The sequence below is a fragment of the Phaethon aethereus genome (assembly GCF_964289735.1).
Source record: "Phaethon aethereus genome assembly, chromosome: 2".
Classification (NCBI taxonomy): Eukaryota; Metazoa; Chordata; class Aves; order Phaethontiformes; family Phaethontidae; genus Phaethon; species Phaethon aethereus.
In genome coordinates, this window is record NC_138582.1 from 80,149,987 (window position 1) to 80,172,199 (window position 22,213).

Here is a 22,213-nt window from a genome sequence, read left to right on the forward strand (position 1 = left end):
TATGCTATTACCACTCTGTACACAGTCATAGTATTTCATGGCAGTCATTGAGAGGCTCCTTTCCTTGGCAATTTCTTGTATTTCTTCGTTGGATTGCCCAAAAATATATGCTTAGGGAAAAACATAATTTGCAAAAAAACAGCCATTCAGGTTATCAGGTTTCTGTAAGTGCAGTCATGCTGCTCAGTCTATTCTATTTACCACGTCTTTCCTTTGCAGCAGTTTCTGTCTTGAGCTGTTAAACGACGCTGTTGATCTGTGCACTATTGATCTGTGCAAAGGAAATCCAAGTTTCCTTTGTTTAAGCTCCTCACTATTCTAATTTTTTTCTACTAGATATACCCCAACCATGACCCTTTATCACCTTTCTGGTTATTTTCCCCTCATTCTGACACCTGCCACAGAAAATGCCAGCTCACCAGAGGTGTTGTCCTTTGCTGACCCTTGCGTAGCTCAAGGAAAGGAGGCCTGAAAGAGTGACTACTCTTCTCAGTGTTAGAGAATCTAACATGCATGCTCCTACTTGGTAATAAATACGGTCAAGAACAGGCATACCCTCCTTCCCTGGGAAGTGTCTGGGTTACTGGGTACTGTATCCTCAGTCGTTTTTGCTCTCTGAAACGTCTTGTGCACCTCAGCATGCAGAGCTGCAGTTACTCTGCTGAGCTGCACTATATATTTGCTTCTTACCATGAACCCTCCTTTTCCTTTCTTCACTTTCAAGCATTGCTTTTGGTGGGTTCTCTGGTAACCACGAACACAGAAGATTTCTGGAGCTTCTTGGTGTGTTGCTAAGGCTACTCTGATGGTTGCAAAGTTCCTGTGGGTCATATGTCAGAGGCATACATCTGTCAGGGCTTGGACTTCCTCAGGCTTTCGGGTGGTACTTTGCTGGACCTGGTCATGCGATCGTGCCCCCCGGGCTACATTAGGAAGAGCCTTGTCAGCAGGTGGAGGGAGGTAATGTATCCCCACTACTCAGCGCTGGTGATGCCAAATCTGGAGTGCTGGGTCCGGTCCTGGGCTCACCAGTGCAAGAGAAATACGGACTTACAGGAGCGAACCCAGTGAAGAACCACAAATATGACTGAGGGACTGGAACGCCTTGCGTTTGAGGAAAGGCCGAGAGAGCTGGGACTGTTCAGCCTGGAGAAGAGAAGGCTCAGGGGGATGTCATCAACGTGTTGTTTGGTTCTTTTTAAGATGGGGAGGAAAGAATTGCATGAGCTATACAAGAAATCTGCGCACATGGGTTCGTACAATGTCATCATGATGCTTGATTCTCTATTCTTTTCCTAATAATTGCTGCCCTTTTATTTACCTTTTCAACAACTTCTACCATTCAGTTTTTCAAAGAGCTGCTCGCAGTGACTCCTGTGTCTTTTTCTGAGGTTGTAGTGACTAGGTTGAGGCCTGCTTTTGTAAACGTTCAGTTAAAGTTGTGTTCTCCAGGCCTGCTATTTTGCATTTATCAGTGTTGGGTTTCATCTGCTATTTTATGGCCCAGCCACAGTAGTGTGAGGCAATTCTGCAACTTTTCCCATATGTTGTTGCTTTTGAATGTCCTGAATAATGTTTAAAACTTATCAAACATTGTCACATCACTATTCCGCTCCTTTTTACAAAACATGTATGAAGACATTGAATAAATCTTCTGACTCTTACAACACAGTCCCTTCAGTGTAAAAATTGACCTTTTTTTCGCTATTTTTCATTTCCTTTTACCAATCCAACTTGCCTGCAGTTTTCTGGAGCTGCCCTTGTATTTGGGAGGTACTCAAAATCAACATACCTAATCTACAGCTCTTATAAGATGCTTGAGCATTGTTTATTGGACCTGCTGTTTAAAAATGTCTCAACATTAGTGTCTGTGGCTTTATATACTTGTGAGCTAATATTTTGGAACAGAAAACTTTACCACGATTATTCTTTAGTGTAATGTAAATATATCATTTAGCTATACCCTTAATAGAGAACAAACATTTTTATTTTATCGTTCTGCTTTTCCTTTATTATAATTAACAGTTTTAGAATCTCTTATAATAGTTGATCAAACTAACTGTTAGACTTCTTTCGTGCCTAACATGCAGGAAAACCTCTTTGGATCCACTGAAATGTAGTGTATCCATCTTCTGCCCTTACTAACTTATTATAATTCTGTTCTAAACTAGTTGCTGTCATTGCTCATATTTTCTATGTATGTGCAAGTATGCATATTTTAAGATGGACTTTCACATCCTTTATATCTAGGTTAAGTTTTTATGCAATTTATGCTTTTTCCCAGTTGTGTATGTTTATTCACTTTTAAGACAACTTTGAAAATGTTTTCAATGTATGTTCTTGTTAGACTCCTTTTAAATTTGAGGCACAAGTGCTTGACTTTTGTAAAATTAGCTCCCTAATAGTCAGAGTGAAATTATTTTTTATTGCTTTGGACTTCAGCCTGTTTATATATACCGTATAATCATTGGGATCTCTTTTGAGATACATTAAAATACATTAAATTAATTGCAGTTTACTGAAGAGTGTGCAGCATGGGCTTAGCCAGAGTTAAATACGTCTGGTTTTACTTTTACTATGGCATGGGAAGACAAGGGTTTGGTTTTAACAACATGCTCTAATCCCTTTCCCACTGGCCATAGATAAAAAAAGGTTTTAAGAAAAATGATTAAAGTGGCATTAAAGAGGGTATCAACTATCCCTTTTCGAGAAAATGCTAGCTGCAATGATCAGGAATTATTGCTGCTGTTGTAGGTTTCTGATCTTAGTATTTATGGGCAAAACACAAAAGTGAAGAATAACAAGGGTGAAAGATGTGTTCTCTATCTCAGATTTTTTTCACTTATCACTGAAAAAACCAAAGACATAGGTTATAGTCATCTGATCCAGTTAGAGATTCAAATCACTGCACACATATGCCATTGTTGGGCTATACAGTGCTTCATGAATCTGCCTTTCTGCTTGCAAGGACCTATCAGCATCATAACAGAACAAATCTGTCCTTGACTAATTAGACTGTACTGTGGTTGAAACAAGGCTGACGAGATACAGCAGAAAGAGAAGAATTAAGTGAGGAAGAGAACGGAGAATGATAGTACAAATGGACGTTACGTAGTGAACCAAATTCTTTCTTTTCTGAGTGTGTTTGGGCATAAGCTCAAAGCTGGTAGAGGTGATGGTAGCTCAGTCCCCTCTCTCTGTAGCAGGAAGGACCAAAAATCGTTACGGATTGTTGGGTTACTGCTGATGGTCGTTGGGTCACTCCTTCCAGATCCCATATACCTCTTACTGATCCCATTGAGTGAAATAAAAGATTCTTTGACACAGAAAGCAATCACACAGTAGACAGTATGCAATCATATTATATCTTGATTATTTCAAATATGAATTTTCCTTCCTTTTCTGGAGTCTTTCATCTTATTGTCATATTAATCTGTGACTTCAGCAGAATATTCAAAGGTCCCTTATTGCACGGTTATTTTAAAATACCTGTTTTCCTGCAGTGAACTTGCTTTTATTCTATCCTATTTTGCTAATGGTTGTGGTTAATTTTTTGGCAGAGTCTGTAATTAATGTTTGTTCCTGATGACATTTAAATCCAAACCTCTACACAAAAGAAAGGGATTATTATGCTGAGAGTTCTCCATGATCAAGAAGACATGATTTACAGGGCTGCCTACTACCTTGATGATAATCATTGGAAAATAAAAGTTTATGTTTGGTGAAAATGAGTGAAGTAATAATTTATTGTGGACATAATTTTGTGGAGTAAGTCACAAGCAAATTCTTCCTTTTTTATTTCATTATTGAGGTTTATCATATCACCCAACACTTGAGAAACATTGGTTTTATATAAATTAAAACTTAGCTTCTTGTATATTTTATCCTGTTGTTGCTGAAAGTTGAACTTTCCTCTCATAATTCCCTTATGACTAGTAGTTGGTTCTACAATGCTTTCTGTTCATAGTCTGCTTGGACATCCAGTTCTTATTCGGAATTACCTTGCTTTATTATAAAGTCAGGGAGGATACTGTGTCATAACTGCTTCTCTCTCCTCTCTCCTCTCCTCTCCTCTCCTCTCCTCTCCTCTCCTCTCCTCTCCTCTCCTCTCCTCTCCTCTCCTCTCCTCTCCTCTCCTCTCCTCTCCTCTCCTCTCCTCTCCTCTCCTCTCCTCTCCTCTCCTCTCCTCTCCTCTCCTCTCCTCTCCTCTCCTCTCCTCTCCTCTCCTCTCCTCTCCTCTCCTCTCCTCCTCCTCCTCATCTCCTCTCCTCTCCTCCTCCTCTCCTCCTCCTCTCCTCCTCCTCTTCTCCTCTCATCTCTTCTCCTCTCCTCTCTCCTCTCTTCTGCTCAGTATGTTTTGACTCAGCATAAGAACACGAGAAACTTCTGCAAGGTCATGCCACGGTCCGTTTAGCACAGTATTCTGTCTCCAAGAATGGCAAGAGAAGCTGCTATTAAAAGACAGCACACAAGCTTGATCACTTCAACAACAAACTGTGGTTTGTTCCCTTCATACCTTGCCAGCTTAAACAGTTCTGTTAGCAATGTTAAAGGGTTCATCCCTGCCCTGTCTTTCTATTACTGGTTTGTGGACAAGGTGTCCATGAATTTGTTTAATCTCTTTTTGAGCCTGCAGGTACTTTATGACCTCCTGTGGCAGCAAGTTCGAGAAGGTCACTAACTGCTAGGTAAAGATGTACTTTCTTTTCATCTGTCTTAAATCAGTATTTTATTAGTTTCATTTAGTGCCCTTTTGTTCTGGTGTTCCAGGGTTTGGTGAACAACAGTTCCACCTTCACCTTGTCCAATGCTTTCATAATTTAAGCCTTTTTATAGGTTACTCAGGACAGAACTTGATTTTAGTACTCAATGAATTTTTTCTTCTATGTGGGTAGCTTGTTTTGTTCTTTGAACATTGCCCAGCTTTGAGAAGTCTGAGTCTGAAGATTTGAGGTCTGGAATTCAGGAGAAGTAGAATGGCAAAGGCCTTTATGTATTTGCAACCTTTACTCTGCCTACACAAAGTTTTAACATACAGTTTATAGCTTGTATAAACACCCTTCTGACACTTTAATACATACATTTTATTAAATCATGAATACAGTATTTGTAACTATTTTGTAAGATTAGTAAGTCCTGCCAATTATGTTATGAAACGTAGCTATTTATTCAGAAAAACTCGGGTGTCTTATTTGGTGCGCTTATGTATACAGACAACATTTGAAGTCAGTAGCTGTAATCCAAGTGTCTTTCCAAGGGAAAATTCTTTAATTACCTGATGAATTTTTACTCCCTTTACACAGTAAGGAGGAAGCTGATCTTGAAAAACATCTGAAAGCGATCCTTTAGTGGGCTGGTCCACTGAGTGTGAATATTTGTAGTCTAACAGTTTAATTACAGGAACAGGGTCTTTTCTGGTTACACAGTGAAAAGCTGGCACAAATTTCCCAAGCATTATGCTGTCATTACACTTGCGTGTAAGAAGCTGTCCCAAAGAACTACGGATATTTTATTAGCTGCAGCCTCATCACTGCTGCCTGTGTCCAAAGCAGTGCTTTTACCTAACTCAGACTGAAACAGCACATTTGGATTTCCGTGCCTGCTTCAGTGCCAAGATGTTGTACTCCTCAAGGGAAAATTCTGGTCATAGTAACATTAAGTTGAGTGAATTTTGCATATGCCAAGCCAGTTATGATTAACCATTTAGCACAATCTTAAAAGGGCTGTCTAGCTGGGGAATTGTGAGTCACTGTTGGAACGTAATTTGTATAAAATGAATGATTAGTATCTTTTTGTACAGTTGTTCTCAGTGTCAAATGCAACATCCCCTGTGGTACCTTATATGCTAGGAAATACAATTTTAATGTGTAATTTATGTTGCAACTTTCTACTCCAGATACCCTTCAGAGCTAAGGCAATGCCACTCAGAGTAGAAACTGGCAACACCAGGGAGACAAGGTTTCTGAGAAGAGTTTGGGTCCACGGGCTCCAAAAACCAGCTGCATCCACAGGTTGAGTCCACAGCAGTTTGTGCCATCACAGTCCAAACCAATGACCTTTCCAACAGCAATGTCTGTGAACCACCAAGTATTACCAACTTCATATCAGTTCTCCTAGATCACAGTCAGCAGTATAGGTCAGAGGCTGAAGGGGCCAACACACATCTTGAGAAGCATGTTGGGACAAAAATGCCATCATTAACAATATTCAGAATGGGCTTGATTTAAAGAAGGAACTACTTACCTATCCTGTACATCCAAAATCTTTCCATTTTGCAAGATGCATAAAGATGCTTACCTATAGTTTTATATTGTGTTCTGTGACAAGAATGAGTGTTTGTGAATGGTCGTGATCATCAGTGATACCCCACCATGCTGTCTTTATACCAGTTGGTATCCACGTCTCTCTAATGGCATCACTACAGCAATCTGTATGAGAACTTTCGCTGCCCTTCTGAAAGCAGCTGCACAAAATCTGCAGAAAAATAGTGTGTTACATACCCATCTAGACAGCCACACTATGGCAGCTCATCATCCTTTAAATCTCTGTGGAAAAAAACTGCTTACATAGTAGATGAAAATATGGCACTACTGAAGTGTGGGAGAAGAGATATCCAGAGCAGCAAACATACTCAGAGTTTGCTAAACTCTGACAGTCAAGAATGATGGGTGAGTCCTGGATAACCCTCAATCAATGCAGAAAAGCCACATACTTCTCTGTAAGATGTTACCCCACTGTTAACCAAACGCGAATGCTGTGTGCTATGATGCATACCATCAGGGCCCAAATACTCCCCATCTCCAAGGTATGGATAACATAAGCTCATTGAAAAAGTTTCTTAGAGTCTAATTCCTAAAGCAATTTAAGTTCAGATCAGGACAAAAAGCATTTGCCAACTAGGCAGTCATAGTGATGACTCACATAAAAGATTGCTTCCAACACAGTTTCAAAACAGCGGCAGGCTTTGTGGTTGTGGCACACTTCGGTGGAACAGTCTGCTTTTAATAGTGTCAAAAATAGTGCACTGTAAATTAATACTGTGTTTACTGATGAGTAGGCACACCAAGTGCAGACATGCAGTGACACACGTTAGCAACTCTTGCAATGGGATAGTGGGGTCCTTCAGAGCTTGGCATGACTGCTTTCTAATGTTTGTATCAGCAATATTCTGCTAATTCTTACAAAAAGATCATTAAAAGGGTCAAGGGCTGCTGCCCATTCTGCAGTGTGACTCAGTCCAGAAAGCCTGTCTCCTCTTTCTGACTGAAGAAGGACCTTCCTGAGAAGCCTTTAAGTATCAGCTTCTACAGAATCAAACTTAAATACGGTGACATTCTGAAATATGTTGAAAGGGCCCAAGTCTTACACAGTATGTATGTCTGCTATCAAGGTGAAGGGTAGAAGCATTGCATTTCAGAGTATGTGGGGATAATATTCTTAAGCTATGGTGAAATAAAAAAGGAACCTCTGTGATAAATGGAGCTCTCAACTGCTTGGGTCATTAGACCATTATTGGAAATAAGAGGAAAGGAGTGTGGCCAAGAATCAAGAATTATTGACGGGAGCCATTCCTACGTGCATTTTGGCTGAGAGTTTCTGTCTTAGATCTGTTTTTCCTGATATCTCTCCTGCTTTGCAACAGCATTCTTAGGCAGACATTTCAAGATGCAAATATAAGAATTGACAGGTCAATTTGTTACCAAGTGTTCTTTAACACAGTTCCAGTCCAACTCTGCCTGTTTGATGCTGAGTAACAGAGAATATGTACTTCACTACATATGAATAGTGTCAAGTGACATGTACTGTCAAGAGAGGTTGAAACTTCGAAAAACTCTCTATGTTTGTAGTTACGGAAGGTTGAAATTATCCACGTATTTTGACCAAGGAAGGTAGTGGGGTAACATAAAGAAAGGATACTTGTTCACAGCAGTATAAGAAATTTGGAGCTGATACCACTAGAAGCACTGCAATATACCAAAATCCTTTTTAGTAGTCTATGTCAAAGTTGAAAAGCAACAGCTTCTTATTATACCTTATATCCACTAATGAGTTTTAGTAAGTACCTAGCATGTACCTCACAAGTGGGGTGGATCATTTAGTCTGGCTATAATTCAAACCATATTCAAGCACAGAAGATATGCAAGTTCTATTTTTTTGGAGACGAGACGGTTAGAGGAGGATAATTTTTTATTTTCTAGTCATAAAATTCTCACAAATATGTAATTGCCACCTTCCCCCTAGTCAATTAGAAAGCTAAAGTTAGAAACAACAAAACCTTGTTTTCATTAATAGTCATTGGGATTGGAAGCATTTGAAATCCTTCTTCCAGGACTAGGGTCCAGGATTCTTCTTCAAACCATTTTTAACTGGAAACATGTCTTAGGCAGCTGGTCTTACATGCTGGTAAGGTATTTTGCTTCTGGCATCACTTTGTCTTTTACCTATATTAGAGGAACTTTCACATCACATCCCTTGTTACTGCCTAAGTCATTATTCAGGTTTTCCCCCCTACCGTGATGCCTGTTACCGTGACAGAAGACGATGACACTCCTTTAACATGATTTGTTCTCAGCAAAATCACATTGGCTGTTACTTAGGTTTTTTTTAACTCTCAGAACTCTTCATTATGAATTGTTTTATTATTTGGCCTGTTATTGCTCCAGGAATTGAAGCTAAGCTGACCAGTTCTTAATTCCTTAGCTTTTTTCCCATCCTTTCAGAGATGCATGCTCTGTTTTCCTTTTCTAGCCTGACATAACTTTTGACATCTTTCCCAAGTTTTGAGACTATCAGTTAGTTCTGTCAGTATCACAGCTGATTTTTACCCAGCCAGGACAACCTGAAAACATACTTACATAACCCTTCTCTTATCTAGACCAAGTTTGTACACTCTTTGCTGTTGGTTTTACTAACATCTCATCACAGTTAAAACTTTTAGGGAGGACTGAAACTAAGCAGAAATCAAACACTTCTGTCTCCCTGTGCTACCAGCTGATTGATTGGAAGAGTAGAGAAACAAAGTTTTCCCTTTGCCTTTTTGTTACTTTATTTTCTTATTATCCCTCACGTCCTTTGCAGTTCCGTTTCATGTCATGCCATTGAACTTTTTGACTCATGAGCATACGGGACAGTTGGGCAGCATCAAAAAGAGTATGATTGATCAGGAAGGAGTTGGATTAATCTTAATGGAGGAATTGGAGAAAGATGAGTGGAGGACAGAAGTGGACTTCCTTCCCCATCCAGTTCTGTCTCCATGATGGAGAAGCATGCCCCCCCTGTCTTGTAGAAACACATATATTCGGGTTTGGTTTTGACTATGGAATCATCACATGCAGATGGGAAGAAAACAAACTGACAAGAGAAATGAGCAGTGAATTATTATTGCTCATACCTGCTTGGGAGCTTTACGAATTAAATACTGGGTGTATACAACTGTTAGATGGTGAATAGGCTTGTAAGTCAACTAAAACTGATGGCACATTTTCAGAATTGCCAGAATTACTTATGTGTGCAAAATCTGTGTCCCAAATCTAGTTAAGTTTTCTCAAATATGTGGTGGAGTTTGGAACATATGCATACCATCAAATATATCATCTTTCTTATGTATAGTGAAGGAATCCCTTTTGCTGTTACAGGTTGGGTTGTGCATTTGGAGAGTTTGTTCCATAAAGTTAGTGTGGATGTTAGTCCCTTTAAAAGAAGCTAACAGTAAATTCTACTTATGGGCTGTGATTGTCTGAAGTTGTTTTACATGTCCAAATAAATGTATTAGCATAAATTGTAACGTTTTAATGGAATTGGACATATATCATGTAGGAACACATGAAGTATAATCTTATTAAACCAAAATGCTTCGCTGAACTTGTGCTTTTTTGCATAATCTCATGTTATATTAAATTGTGAATTTTCAGTGCATCAGGATGAACAAAATCTCTGCATTGAAATTTAGACCCTGTGGAGGGGTTTGGCAAATTGTTTTGTAATGCAGTTCACAATCAGAAACCACCAGTCCCAGGAAAACTACACTCTTAACTGTAAACAGAGTGTTAATAAAATTAAAATTTGAAAAGATAAATTTGAAGTTAAATTTGGAAAGTTTGGAGTATTGTGTAGTTCTTGAACCATGATATAGTATCTTGAAATTGCACCTCTTAAATCAAATATAATGTAAATTTTCAAACACTTTTTAAAATGAATTGTTCCTAAATCGATTTTCTGCAGTGGTTAGCAGTAACTTTCCTGTAAAACACTGATGTGTAACTTTATGCTGAAGACAGTTCAAAATTAAATGCTACTTTTTGAATGTTATTCCAAAGTGAATTTGACATGCTTCTTTTTTGTCTTGCTGTCTTGCACAGGTATCATTTTTCTTGTTCATTATTTTTGTGGTGTATACCATGCTGCCCTTCAACATGAGGGACGCTATAGTTGCCAGCGTCTTGACCTCTGCATCTCATACGATTGTGCTGAGCGTCTGTCTATCAGGTACAGCTGTTGTAAAGGAACACTTGGTTTGGCAGGTAGGTGCTTTGTGGAATTAATGATTAATTGCACATGATAATAGCCTGGTAAATGAGCCAGGAGTGCCCCAGTTGGTGCTTGGGAGTATAAACTTATTTCTGTCTTCATTCCTGTATTGCTACAGACTTAATTAACAGGTAGTCACTTTCTAATAATGAAGGCTTCAGTAACGTTGCGTCTTGCTGAATCACACGCTTAAGTGGTAGGATCGACAGCCATGGAGCACATACCAATGTGAAAACTAACTTGCTTGAAAAATTATGTGATGCAGCCGTGTTGTGGTAGATGCATTACCACTCTGGTATGTCATCCACATTGTTCCTCTCCTCACCTCATTAAAGCCTAACTTCCAAGACCAAGGATTTTTTCTAGATATCAGTGTTATCTTTGACTCAAAAAATCATTGTTCCTTTGAATACCCTGAGTGTGCTGGATTGAAGGTCTGTTGTGAAGACATTGCCCTCTCCAAGTCTGTTGTAGGGCTTGTCCTCCTCCTGTAGTTCTCAGCCGTTTACAGGAATTTTACAGCCTCCTCCTGGTTGGACCCCCTGATTGAAAGGGACTGGCTGGCTCCAGACTCCATGACATTTAGGGAGCCCATCTGTGTTTGCAGTTGGGTCTTGGCTTGTAACTCAACTCTTACACTTTACTACATGACATACTGCAGATTAATAATTTTTAAAAATACAAATATTAGGAGTTGTTTTTCCTTACTGTTTTGCAGAAAATCTTTTAAATGGTAAAATATTACAGGTTTTGTTGTAGTACTGTCACGATCCCAGCTGTCATTGACAGAAATCTGTATTTTTAAGGAAAAATTTAGATTTCATTTTGAAAAGGAAATATATGTGGGTTTTTTTTTAATATAGTTATGTCATTTTAGGGAAACAGAATTATTTTAACTTTTGCATTAAAATGGCACTGAAGCTTAAAAGTAAGTATGTTTTAATAAACACACCAGTAGAACAAGAAAGATAGACATCATGCTATTTTTTGTGAATAGCATGAAGAATGGAGCAAATCGTTTCTACTTACCTTTTAAGTTACTCGAGTCTTATTTTGAAAAATACTGTGCCTCAAAGGATAACTTCAAAATTGCAGTGATTTTACAAAAGTCGTGCCTTGTAGGTTGTTGTTCAGGAAAATACAATTTATTTCCAGATATGGCTGCAGATCTGTGTTATATGGAAATTGAAGTCCCATAAACAAAATATGTTCTAAGATGTAGTTCTCTTTAGAAATTCTAAATGGTGAGATAAGTGGGTTTGCTTTTCTCTTGCTGATTTGAGTTAGTTGTGTGTTTTTTGCGGAGATTGCCAAGTTGTGCTATATGTTAAGCAAGGACTGTGGTCATCTGCAGTCAATATAGTATTTTAATAATTCAGTAATATAGTTATTGATAATTGTAGTGGAATAAATCAGGGAGATTGTTATTCTTGGTTTTATGTCAATTTATGGCTTTTATTCTGGTGATAGATATGCTGCTAAAATAGTATTAATGTTTGCCACCCCTGCCCTAAAAGCATTTTGGGTTAAAGTTGCTGTTTGCAGAATTTATTTATTTTTCCTGTCTATCTTTCTAGACCACTAAAATTTGGTATATCTAAACCAATACTTTCAGTAGATGCTATATTTTTGACGCACCATATCGCCAGAATCAAAAGAAATAAATCATGGGCTGTGATGTACAATTAGTGTCTTTCCTCTCTTCTGTAACTTCCTGTTTTATTCAGAAGGAGTGGAAGTCTTTGAAGAATTAGTAAATTTGTTAAGACTGTTTCATTTCCAGGATGTTATTAATTTTCCATTCTCTCTGTATAAAATGTATTAAATGTTTTGAATAGTTTGGCAGTTACTGAAAGTACTGAGAGCAGTGCATTCTTATAAATGTTTGGAAGGGACTAAATGCCACTATCACATTTCATTTGCCCTCTGTACACTTTTAGATTATTATTGTTTATACTTTGGAGTGTAAGCAAAAAAAGTTTGTTTTGTTTTCTCTGCTTTTGAAATTGAGACCACAAATAAAGGATTAGATTGGAGGTACCAATTACACTAAAAAGAGAAATAATGTTTGTCAGTGATGTGCCTCAAGTTGGTATAGGATAAGTGTCTGTACTTAACACAAAAAAAAAAGAGCTGGGGTATAGTTATTTAAAAGGGCCATGCTGTTGAATCTTTTTTATTTTGGGGGAAAAAAAGAATATTGGTGAGGCCTGGATTGAAGCTGCTTTGCACAGTTCGATCACTAAAGCCCAGAGATGAGGAACTCCAGTAGACTGAAATTTGAAAGCCTAGAGAAACATATTCAGGGCTAAGTAGGGTAAATCTGGGTAGTGGAGCTACACGTAGCAAAGAGTGTATTTTGACAAAAATATATTATTTTGATTTGTCTCAACAAAACAGAAAAAAATACATGACACTGTTAGCAATGAATGGTTTATTTTGCTTCTGGCATGGATTTTTTTTTTTAGAAGGCAGATAGAGAACCAGTAGTATGCACTTAAGAAGCAGAAAGACAGTGGTGTAACAAATCTACCTAAAGGTAAGCATCAGATATTATAACATCTTTCTGTAGAGAGTACCTGCATCTCCTTTATAACTACTTCCTACATATTGGAGGACTAATTAGAACTCTGAGCTTTCTGTTCTCTTGGTTGAACAAACCCCATTCTTTCGGTCTTTCTCCTTATGTCAAGTTCTCCTGCCTTACAGTGCTTTTGGTGGCCCTCTGCTGGACCCTCTCCCAATTTTTCAGCATCTTCCAGTGACTCTGGTTGGCATCCCACAGCATTTTGGAAGTTAATCATACCTTCAGTCTATCAGCAGAGAAAAATCAATGTTCAGAAGCATGTGTTTCTTTTGAGATTTGGCAGAGCCTATCTGACTGGTTTTGTCATTCCTTTTGTTGCCCTCTGTAAAGTTTTACACCCAAAATTGTCTTCAGTAAAGCTGAAAGGCTTAGCATGCTTTTGATTATCCAGTGTTGGTTGCAGTCAGGGATACTGAGATAAAAGCCTCCTGCTGGGGTAAAGAATCCTTCAACACTCTCCGCTGATTAGATGAACTACTTTCTGTTTGACCTATGCGTGTCTTTCGGGGAGAGGGAATCCACCTTGGTTTAAAAATTGGCAATGATGGAGATGATGTTCCACAAGCCTTCATATTTTTTCCATGGTTGTTGACTGTTAGTGTTAAAATTTTGTTCCTCTTTCCTAGTAGGAATTTGTCTAGCCTTGTCATCCCGCTTCTGGATCTCATTTTTTTGGCCAGGAGACTGACAGATCCAATAGTATCCAATTTCTGTTTCTCCCATGACGGTACTTCTAGACTACCATGAATTTGCCTCATAACCTTTTTGTCAGTAAAATAGATGAGTTGCCTGCTTTTGCACTAGCTAAGCCCTTCATCACTTTCACTGTTCTTCGTTGAGTCCTTACTTGTGCTTCGTCCACATCTTTCTTGCAACGTGGACGTTATCCTTAGAGGAACATGCCAGGAGCAGCTGCAGCAGTGCCAGATGCTAATGGGGGCTAAGATACAAAGGGGTTAGTGTGCTGCAGGGCCCAGCATGGAGACAGACTTTACAGTAAAATATCCAGTTAGTCTCCCCTTGCAGTTCTGTGGGAACTTTAATGCACAGCTGTGGGATCTGTGACAGGGAGGAGGAAAAAAAAGAGTCCTGTGTTCCAGTCTCAGTTTATGAAAAAGTGACTGTGTACGTATGGGTTTGGTTCTTTTTCTGTTGAAAATTTTTGTCCTAACCTTTACAAGGCACATGGTCTGGAATCTGGGATTTTGCCCTCTCTTTCCAGCTGAGCATCCTACTGCCAAGCAGAGGATGTTGTTCGTCTGCTCCTGGGAGCCTGGTGGTTAGGACTGCTGCAAGAGAACATGCCTCTAATTATGGCATTAAGGCATTTGGCTCAGAAGAGTTGAGTGACTTAACATCCCTTTCAGTTACTGCTGGAATGGAAAGTATTTCACTGCCGTCCCTTGCTGTAAACACATAACCTGTTTCTTCCCAAACCAGAACTGATTCTAATCAAATACTTGTGGTTTTCTTGCTCAACTATTCTGATCTCATAATGGGTTGATGCTATTGTTAGAGGTCATTTTGTTCTTAATTTGTTGAAAAAGAGCTAACTAAAATCATTAAACATCCTATAAGCTTCTGTTTGTCTTTTTCCCACCTTATATATAAGGGGTATGATTTTTTATTTTAGTCTTTTAAAAAAGTGTTGTTGTTTTACTCTTTCAACAAGAAAATTTGTTGATCTTACAATATTTTTTTTTATTAGCTGTGGCTAAATGTTTTCCAAACCTTGGCTAAATCACTACAAACTGTCATTCGTGGCTTCTTTTTCTTTAAATAGTATTCCTTTACCTTTTAGATTTTTTTGGCAGCTCGTTCCAGCACTGCAAAAGCGGACCCTTTTAGAGGCACAAAATTGTAACTGGGCAGCCTGCATGTGTACATATATATTATTTTTTGTTTCTTTGGATTCTGCTCAAGAGTGCATCTAGCAAAAAGAAACAAATTGTAACAACTTTTACGTTAAGTGGTGTTTGGTCTTGCTTGCGTCATCAGTTCCTTTCTGGTAGCCTGGATAAATCCTAAGATAATGTTCAGTCTTGGTGGACAGAAACAAATGCTGGGTGAAAATTTTGTTATTTTCAAGAATGTTTTAATTGGGAAATTCCAAAGCTACATCCACAAGACCTTATGCATATACCATCAGCTAGGCTGAGCTCTCCTATTACAATACAAATTTTATCCTATGTGCTGTGGACAGCTTAAGATGAAGCTGCTACCTTAGTCTCATGTGATCTGCTGGTGTATGTGCACTGACTAGTGTTAGTGTACGTCCAGATTATGGTTTCTCCTTGACTTCAGATTCATAAGCTTTTGATATAATTTGTTTCAAGATCTGTAGTAAGAAACTGGTTGGGTTTTTTTATTTTGTTTTGTTTTTGTTTTGTTTGGTTGGTTGGTTTGGTTTGGGGTTTTTTGTTTTTTTTTTTTTTTTTAATAAAGCCACCTTCCCTTTTTCAACCCACTGTTGTGTTGGGTTTTTTTTGGTTTTTTTTTTCCTGAGTAGGCCATAGCCATTGGTTTTTAATTTAGCAATCCGGCAAATCTTCCTGCCCATTTGAATCTCCAACTTTCTTGCTACTAGAGCCACTTTGTTCCTGCATAGAGGGGTCGGTGGCCCAGACGCCTCCTTTTGGGGCCCGATTCTGCAGGCTGTGGTAGGAGCCCGCCTACTCTGTGACAAAGTTGATAGATTAAATTTTATGGACACTCTTCAAAGTTGGGTAGATAATTTTGTTACCATGTGGCAGACCTGCCTTTTTCTGGCTGCTGGCGTGCCTACTGTTGGGGTCCTAGTGCTGGGATCACTAAGTGTTTCAACCCTCCGAGCACTTTCAGCAGGTACCCCCTGATGAAGAAACCCCCCTCTGCCTTTGCCATACCCATTTTTTGGGACCGTCCCAGACTCCCACCAGCAACACAAGCCTTCTGGCTCACGTTGTGTATCTTCTTCCACAGATGGCAGCTGTACTGTTTCCTTCTCTTTTCTAGAGTGACCAGTCGTTTTCTACTGTGTGGGTTTTTTTATAAAGTTAAAAAATAAGATCTGCTGTGTGTGTTCAGTCTGGAAAATTCATGTGTCTTGTCAAGGGAAACCGGGTAGTCTGATACGATCTGTATTTGGCAGAAGTGTGCTGCATTTGTATGCGTGTACACAACATGTATATGCATAAATACACGGTCGGCCGCAGAGGCTGACAGACGCAGCTCTCACAGAAAGACCAAGGGAAGCAATGGCCTCATCCTGCTCCCCTCTCTTGCAGACCAGCATGAAGCTCTGTCAGTGGAATACATGTCAATGCACACATACCGTGTGGATCCCTCTAGCAGCTGGGCTCAGGCACCCAGTCTGCCCAGTAGCTCTCCCTGCATCCCAGTCTCCCCAGCTGCTGGCAGCTGGATGTGCCGGCCCCGCTCCAGCTCACAGTCGGGCACGCACACGCGCAGGCGTCTCCGGCAGTCTCCCAGGTCGTGTCACCAACCCACCAGCTGGTCCAGCCTGATGCTGCACGCTCACTTGCACACCTGCGCTTGCTCCCATTGCTGACACGGGGGCCCCTGTGGCCCACGGCCGTACCCCAGTTGCTGCGCGCAGACCCCCAAACACCCACGTGCACACAGACTAGAGGGTCGCTCACCAGGAAAAGGTGTTAGAAATGGAGTTTAATGAGAAGACAGGACAGATGGCACTGGTCGGGCACGGGCCATGGCCAGGCCAGCGTACCAACAAGTAACCTGTTTCCATGCAACTGACTCCTTTTATCCCCTTACCCCTCTATTTTCCCTCTATTTTGTTGTTCCTCCCCAAACCACCATGATCTCACCCTTTCCCTACCTTTGGTTCCTGCCCTAAACATCTCAGAATAAGTCTTGCGTTGCCCTGCATTGCCCTGCGTCCCATAATGTGTGCCATGCCCCTGGGCAGGGACCTCCCCTAGTCCAAGAGGTGCTCCTGATGATCCATGGGGATGGGTCAGCCCCCAGGACACTGGGGCTGAGGCTCCCCTGGGACAGCCTAGAGATAGGCCTGGACAGGGTATCCCTTCCTCTGGCTCCTTAAATTGGGTTCTTGCCTGCCTTTGTGTGTCTGTTCCCCTTTGGGCTTGTGCAGGTGGGCTGATGGCTCCTGCGATGGGCTTGGGAGTAGCTGGGTGTTATTCAGGCTTCCCCCCACCATTGTCTCTCTGTGCACCTCAGTGTCCCTGTGTGTGTGTGCAGCTTCTGATCACAGAATAATTACATGATTATTTCTATCGACATTTACGAGGTGACGCTTAACATGTTTTGCAGTTCATACTCAAGGGAAATCTCTAAAAGAACATTACAAATATTTCCATAGATTTAGTTAGCTTTTTCAGAGTTAATCGTTCTTATTCTTTCATATCTCATCAGCTCCTAGAAAAAGATAAAATCGACGGTATCAGACAGTGGATCGGATTTTCAGACAGGCAACTTTCATATGGCGTCTGTAACATACATGTAGATGTTCTAATCAACATGCAGCTTATAAGCATACACGTTTTGTTTAGACCACTGATTTAAACTCATCTGTTAAACTGAACATCTTTAACAGGTGATGGTATATAAAAAAAAATAATTATGTAATAGAGCGGCGTAACAGCAAGACACAGATGAAAACCATCAGTTCACTGTCTAATAAAAGAAGAAAATGTACAGCTCTAGGACTCAGAAATAGGATAGAAGTTGGCTTATGCTGTTATCACGCAGTACAAGAAAAAATCATGTTTATTAAAAAAAAGACTGGAACGAAAGACCGTGTCTTTAAGGACATTAATTATTGTATAACCCCTGAGGCTGTATAGCTACACAATGGAAGTTTAAAGCATATAGGAATTTTAGTAGTCTGAATGGCTAAAAGCTGTTGCTGTGGGTAGAATTTACCCTTCTCCCTTGAATACCTTTTTTTGAAGGAGGTGGGGAGCGGTTATTCATGAAGGTAACACAGCTTAAACAGCTCTTGCTTTCTCCTGCACAGTGACACAAAATGAGTTGCTGTTATCCCTGGTGAAGGGGCGGAGGGCAGCGGCTGCTACTGAAGGAGAGAGACTGTATTTCTTGTAGCAGCAGCTACTACTGACCCATCCCTCGCCCCTTTTTCCCTTCGCCCTTGCCGCCCCAGCAGCAGTCTGGCTCGCCATGTCGTGCAGCAGCTCCAAACCAGTTTGAGAGAGGAATGCTGTGTTCTGCATAGCACAATACAGTAGGCATATTTTTTTATTATTGCATATGTTTCTTGACTCTTAATTTTATGCTGAAATCGAGGCAGGTATTGAAATGCCATCTGCTAATTTTTCCAGTCTGCAGGTATACTTTGGGTTTCACTCATTCTTCAAGACAGTCTGCACAGTTTGGATGTACTTATGAAAAGCTGTCTTGCCTACAAGAGTATAGATTTGTAGGAGAGTGCATAATGGCATATCACAGGGTTTGAGCATTAATGTGGAGAATGTGAACATCTTCCAGAAAATCCCTAAGGCTGTAAAGAGAAGACCTGCAATAGTTAATATGATGGAAAATTCAGCAAAGCCTGAGAATAGCGATGCCATGGTGAAATAAAATCATGTGTGCAGGTGGCCTTGTGGTTTTTCAAAAGCAGCATTTACCTGCAGCCCCAAATCAGCATCTAAGGAATGCACAGAAAATAGTTCTGGTGAGATGTGTAGGAAATCATCAAAGCACGGAAGATAAATAATAAATACCTCCTTTTTTTAAGATCATGGAAATATCTGCAGTTAGCATTTATTCTTAAGCTTTACCGAAAGGGTCAGATTGCCTTTTGCGTCCACTCCATTTAAGTTAATATTTTTATCAGCAATGAATTTCACCTATATGTTCATTTATCACTTTTATACTACTTTAGCTTACATCTCACATTCTAGAAATTACAATTTTATTTTAGCAGTTCTAATTTTCCAAAATATAAATCTATTTGATGAACAAGTCCAGTCTTTTAGTATATTAATTAAATTATAAAATGGCTGCATTAGAATGTTCAATCCTAAGGCTGCTATACCTTCAAAAATATAAGATGGTTAAACAGGTGATTGGAAATTCCAGTACTTCTAAACTGGAACAGAAAGCAGTGTGCTATACCTTCCTTTTTCACATAACATTGCTGGAACAGCAACTAAATTCTCACTGTATGGAATACCTTTTGCAAGAGAGTTGTATTCCATATCATTTTAAAGATGACATTAATGTAAATAACTTACCAGTAAAAGGCTAAATCTATGCATTCAGAATTTTGTAATACTGTCCTTCCAGGTAATTTTTCTAGAGTAAAGAATCTTTAATTCCTTCAATTGAGTTAGTTTTTCTGTTTTCTTTCCATTTTCACAGACATTGCCTGGCCTTTTCAGTTACATACTACCTTTACGGCTTGGTATTATTTGTCAAATCTCTTGTGAATTACTTCTTACTGCAGCTGAAGCATAAAATTCTGGGCGAGATACTCACTCTAGACATGGTGCTTTGTCATTTTATGTACTCACAGAGTTATCATCTATCCCTACACGTTATTTTCAAGAATTTGGTAGAAGAAAAATGCCTTTTGCTATCAAGATGTGGACACATTTCCCCGTCCTGTCAGCCACTTCTAGTGCAGTATAAAATAAGGGGGATGAGGAGCACGAACACCTTTGGTTGCATAGAGAAGCCTTTGGTGAGTCAGCATCCGGCTGAGGTGCCACCCTCCCCAAATTACTGCCTTCCCGAAGTTGCAGTGGTTCAAGCCCCCATCTGTTCGGAGGTGCCTGCAGTAGGATGTGACCTTTTAATTTGTCCTCTGAGCCCCTGCCACCCGTCCGATGCTGAGCTGCCGGTCAGGCAGGAGTGGTCTTGCCTCATCCAGTCACCTTCCAAAATGTGCACTCCTCTGCGTTCCTGCCAGTGCTCCCTCACGCGTTGCGGAATAGCCTGTGCTGCCCTCAGCCCACTTCTGCCGTGTCGTGGTCCTCCGTTTCAGTACAGCGCTGGCTGCAGAGCTGCCCGGCTTTTAATTGTTAACTGCAGCCTCCGAGTGCCTATGTTGTAGGCACTGTGGAAGGATGTGATGGAATCAGCTAATGCTGCCAAAAAAACAAACAGAGGCCAGAAGCAAATGAGGTAACACAAACTTCTGCCACTTTGTTTGTTTGTTTGTTTGGTTATCATCCAACAGCTTGCTGCCGATAGAAGGGGAGCTGTTCTCTGGCCCTGGAGCTGGGTAGCACAGCACAACTCACATTTACCTGCCTAAACTCCAACCCCTTCTCCCTTCCCCAAAAAGGGTAACTAGGTGTCACCTTTCTCCAAATAATACCTGATGTATTATTGTCCCCTAAGACGTGTCAAGGCTCTAGGAAAATGTTGGTTGGCCCGGATCAAAATGGTGCTAGTGAGTCAGATAACAGCTATACAGCAGTGATGGTCACAGATCTCAAAACTGCATTCCAGTCTTGTTTGGTTTACCAGCAGAGACACAGCTGGAGGACATCATCTGCAGACCCTGGAGTAATTCTTAATTCTTCCCAGGGATTGCACCTTTGGTTATTACACAGCGTATTCCTTCCCTTCCCAAGGTACGCCTGTTAGTGCACAGGCAGTGAATGGCATCAGTATTTGTTCTATGTGGGCCTGAGAAGGAATCGTGTCTCTCCCATGCCTCTCATTAGTTATGTATAATAAATCATGCTTATCTGCTGTCGGTTTAGACAGGTTCTGGGTATATTCTGTTCAAGATCCCAGTGCCTGTCCTCCCTACAGTTGTTGCCAGTATCTGCTACTTCAAAAGAGGATGAAAAGAAGAACTTAGAAGTTCATCTGACCCTCATTTAAACTGAGGGAAATTATTTCAGCCAGTTCCCATGCAAATGAGGAGCTCAAACTCTGAAGTGTGAGATTTTGAGTTCCTAAACACAGACACACTCTTGTCTTTCAGAAGCCAAAACTGAGTTTTGCTCTGAGGAGATTTGCTGTGTTTGTTTAAAAGATTTTTCAGGGCCACCTTTGAATAATCTTTTTTTGTGTTGAATACTGTCTCACTCTATGGTCTTAGTTCAGCAACGGTTCTATCACAGCAGCATTCGTTCAGTCTAACCACAGCAGGATTTGGCTGTCCCATTTACTAGCATTATTTGCTGCACTTTGTCCCAAGACTTGGAGAGATGAGATCTTGCCCAAATATTTTGCAGATGGGAGGAGACTGTGACCTGACGAGCATTTACTCACGTACGTACTTCCAGTGAAACTGTTTGGATTGTTCAAGGAGGTTTGCAGCAGCTTGCGTGAGGGAGCTTCACGCTCTGAATGCAAATACGAGGTCTGCAATAATCCTGTTTCCTCTAGTATGTAGGTGGTGAGATGGAGTTTCGGCTTCTGCCAGCGGTCTCTTGGGGTTTTGCTGACGGTCTCTGAATGCCGACTGCTGCTGGCCTTTGCATACACACACGCGCACGCTCTCTTTTTCCGAGGGAGGTGTTTGGATGCTTACACGCTGCTTGGCCTGTGGAAAGAGTCATGAAAATTTGGCCTGTGGAAAGAACAGCCCATAGTGACAATGGTAAAGGCTCTCGGGCTGTTTGCCTGCTCCAGCCAACGTGCATAGGGCAGGAACGGAGAGAGGAGATGGTGTGCTCCCCGTGTGACAGCTGGGGAGGCTGTTGCTGTAGTGGCGGTGTCCTCTGAGCTTACCTGGGCAGTGAAGTGGTGGCATTGCAAATCTGGTTCTTGTGTGCTAACAGGCTATTTAGGTCCACTCACTTATCATGTTTAATTAATTTCCTAACATCAAATCCACTCGGGTTGGTTAAGTCCCTTAGGGCTTGTCTTGGATTCATCTTCCCCCCCTTCTTTTTAGTAAAATAAGCATAGGATAACACTTTGAAAGTCTTGAAAGAGCCAAAATGGTCATGTTGTACAAAAAAGAACATGCAGCAAAAAGGACAAGTGGAACAAGATGAAACGGATGGAAGTTATCCATGCAAAAATGGTGACAAAGGCAAAAATGGTGACAAAAGCATAAATGCTAATAAGTAAGAGAAGTGGAATGCTGAAAAATTAAAAGGTGGATAATAAGGCACCTTTGATAACGCTCTG

The 22,213-nt window shown here is 40.4% G+C and overlaps 1 protein-coding gene across 1 annotated transcript in view; it reads left to right on the plus strand.

The window, feature by feature from the left end:
* Window positions 1-22,213, plus strand: part of ADCY2 (adenylate cyclase 2) — a gene marked incomplete at its 3' end in the record, with an annotated part of 224,900 nt that overhangs the window by 55,173 nt on the left and 147,514 nt on the right. The window contains exon 3 of the mRNA XM_081996352.1: window positions 10,359-10,520. Coding sequence (XP_081852478.1) covers window positions 10,359-10,520 — 162 coding nt within the window. The remainder of the gene's footprint in view (window positions 1-10,358; window positions 10,521-22,213) is intronic.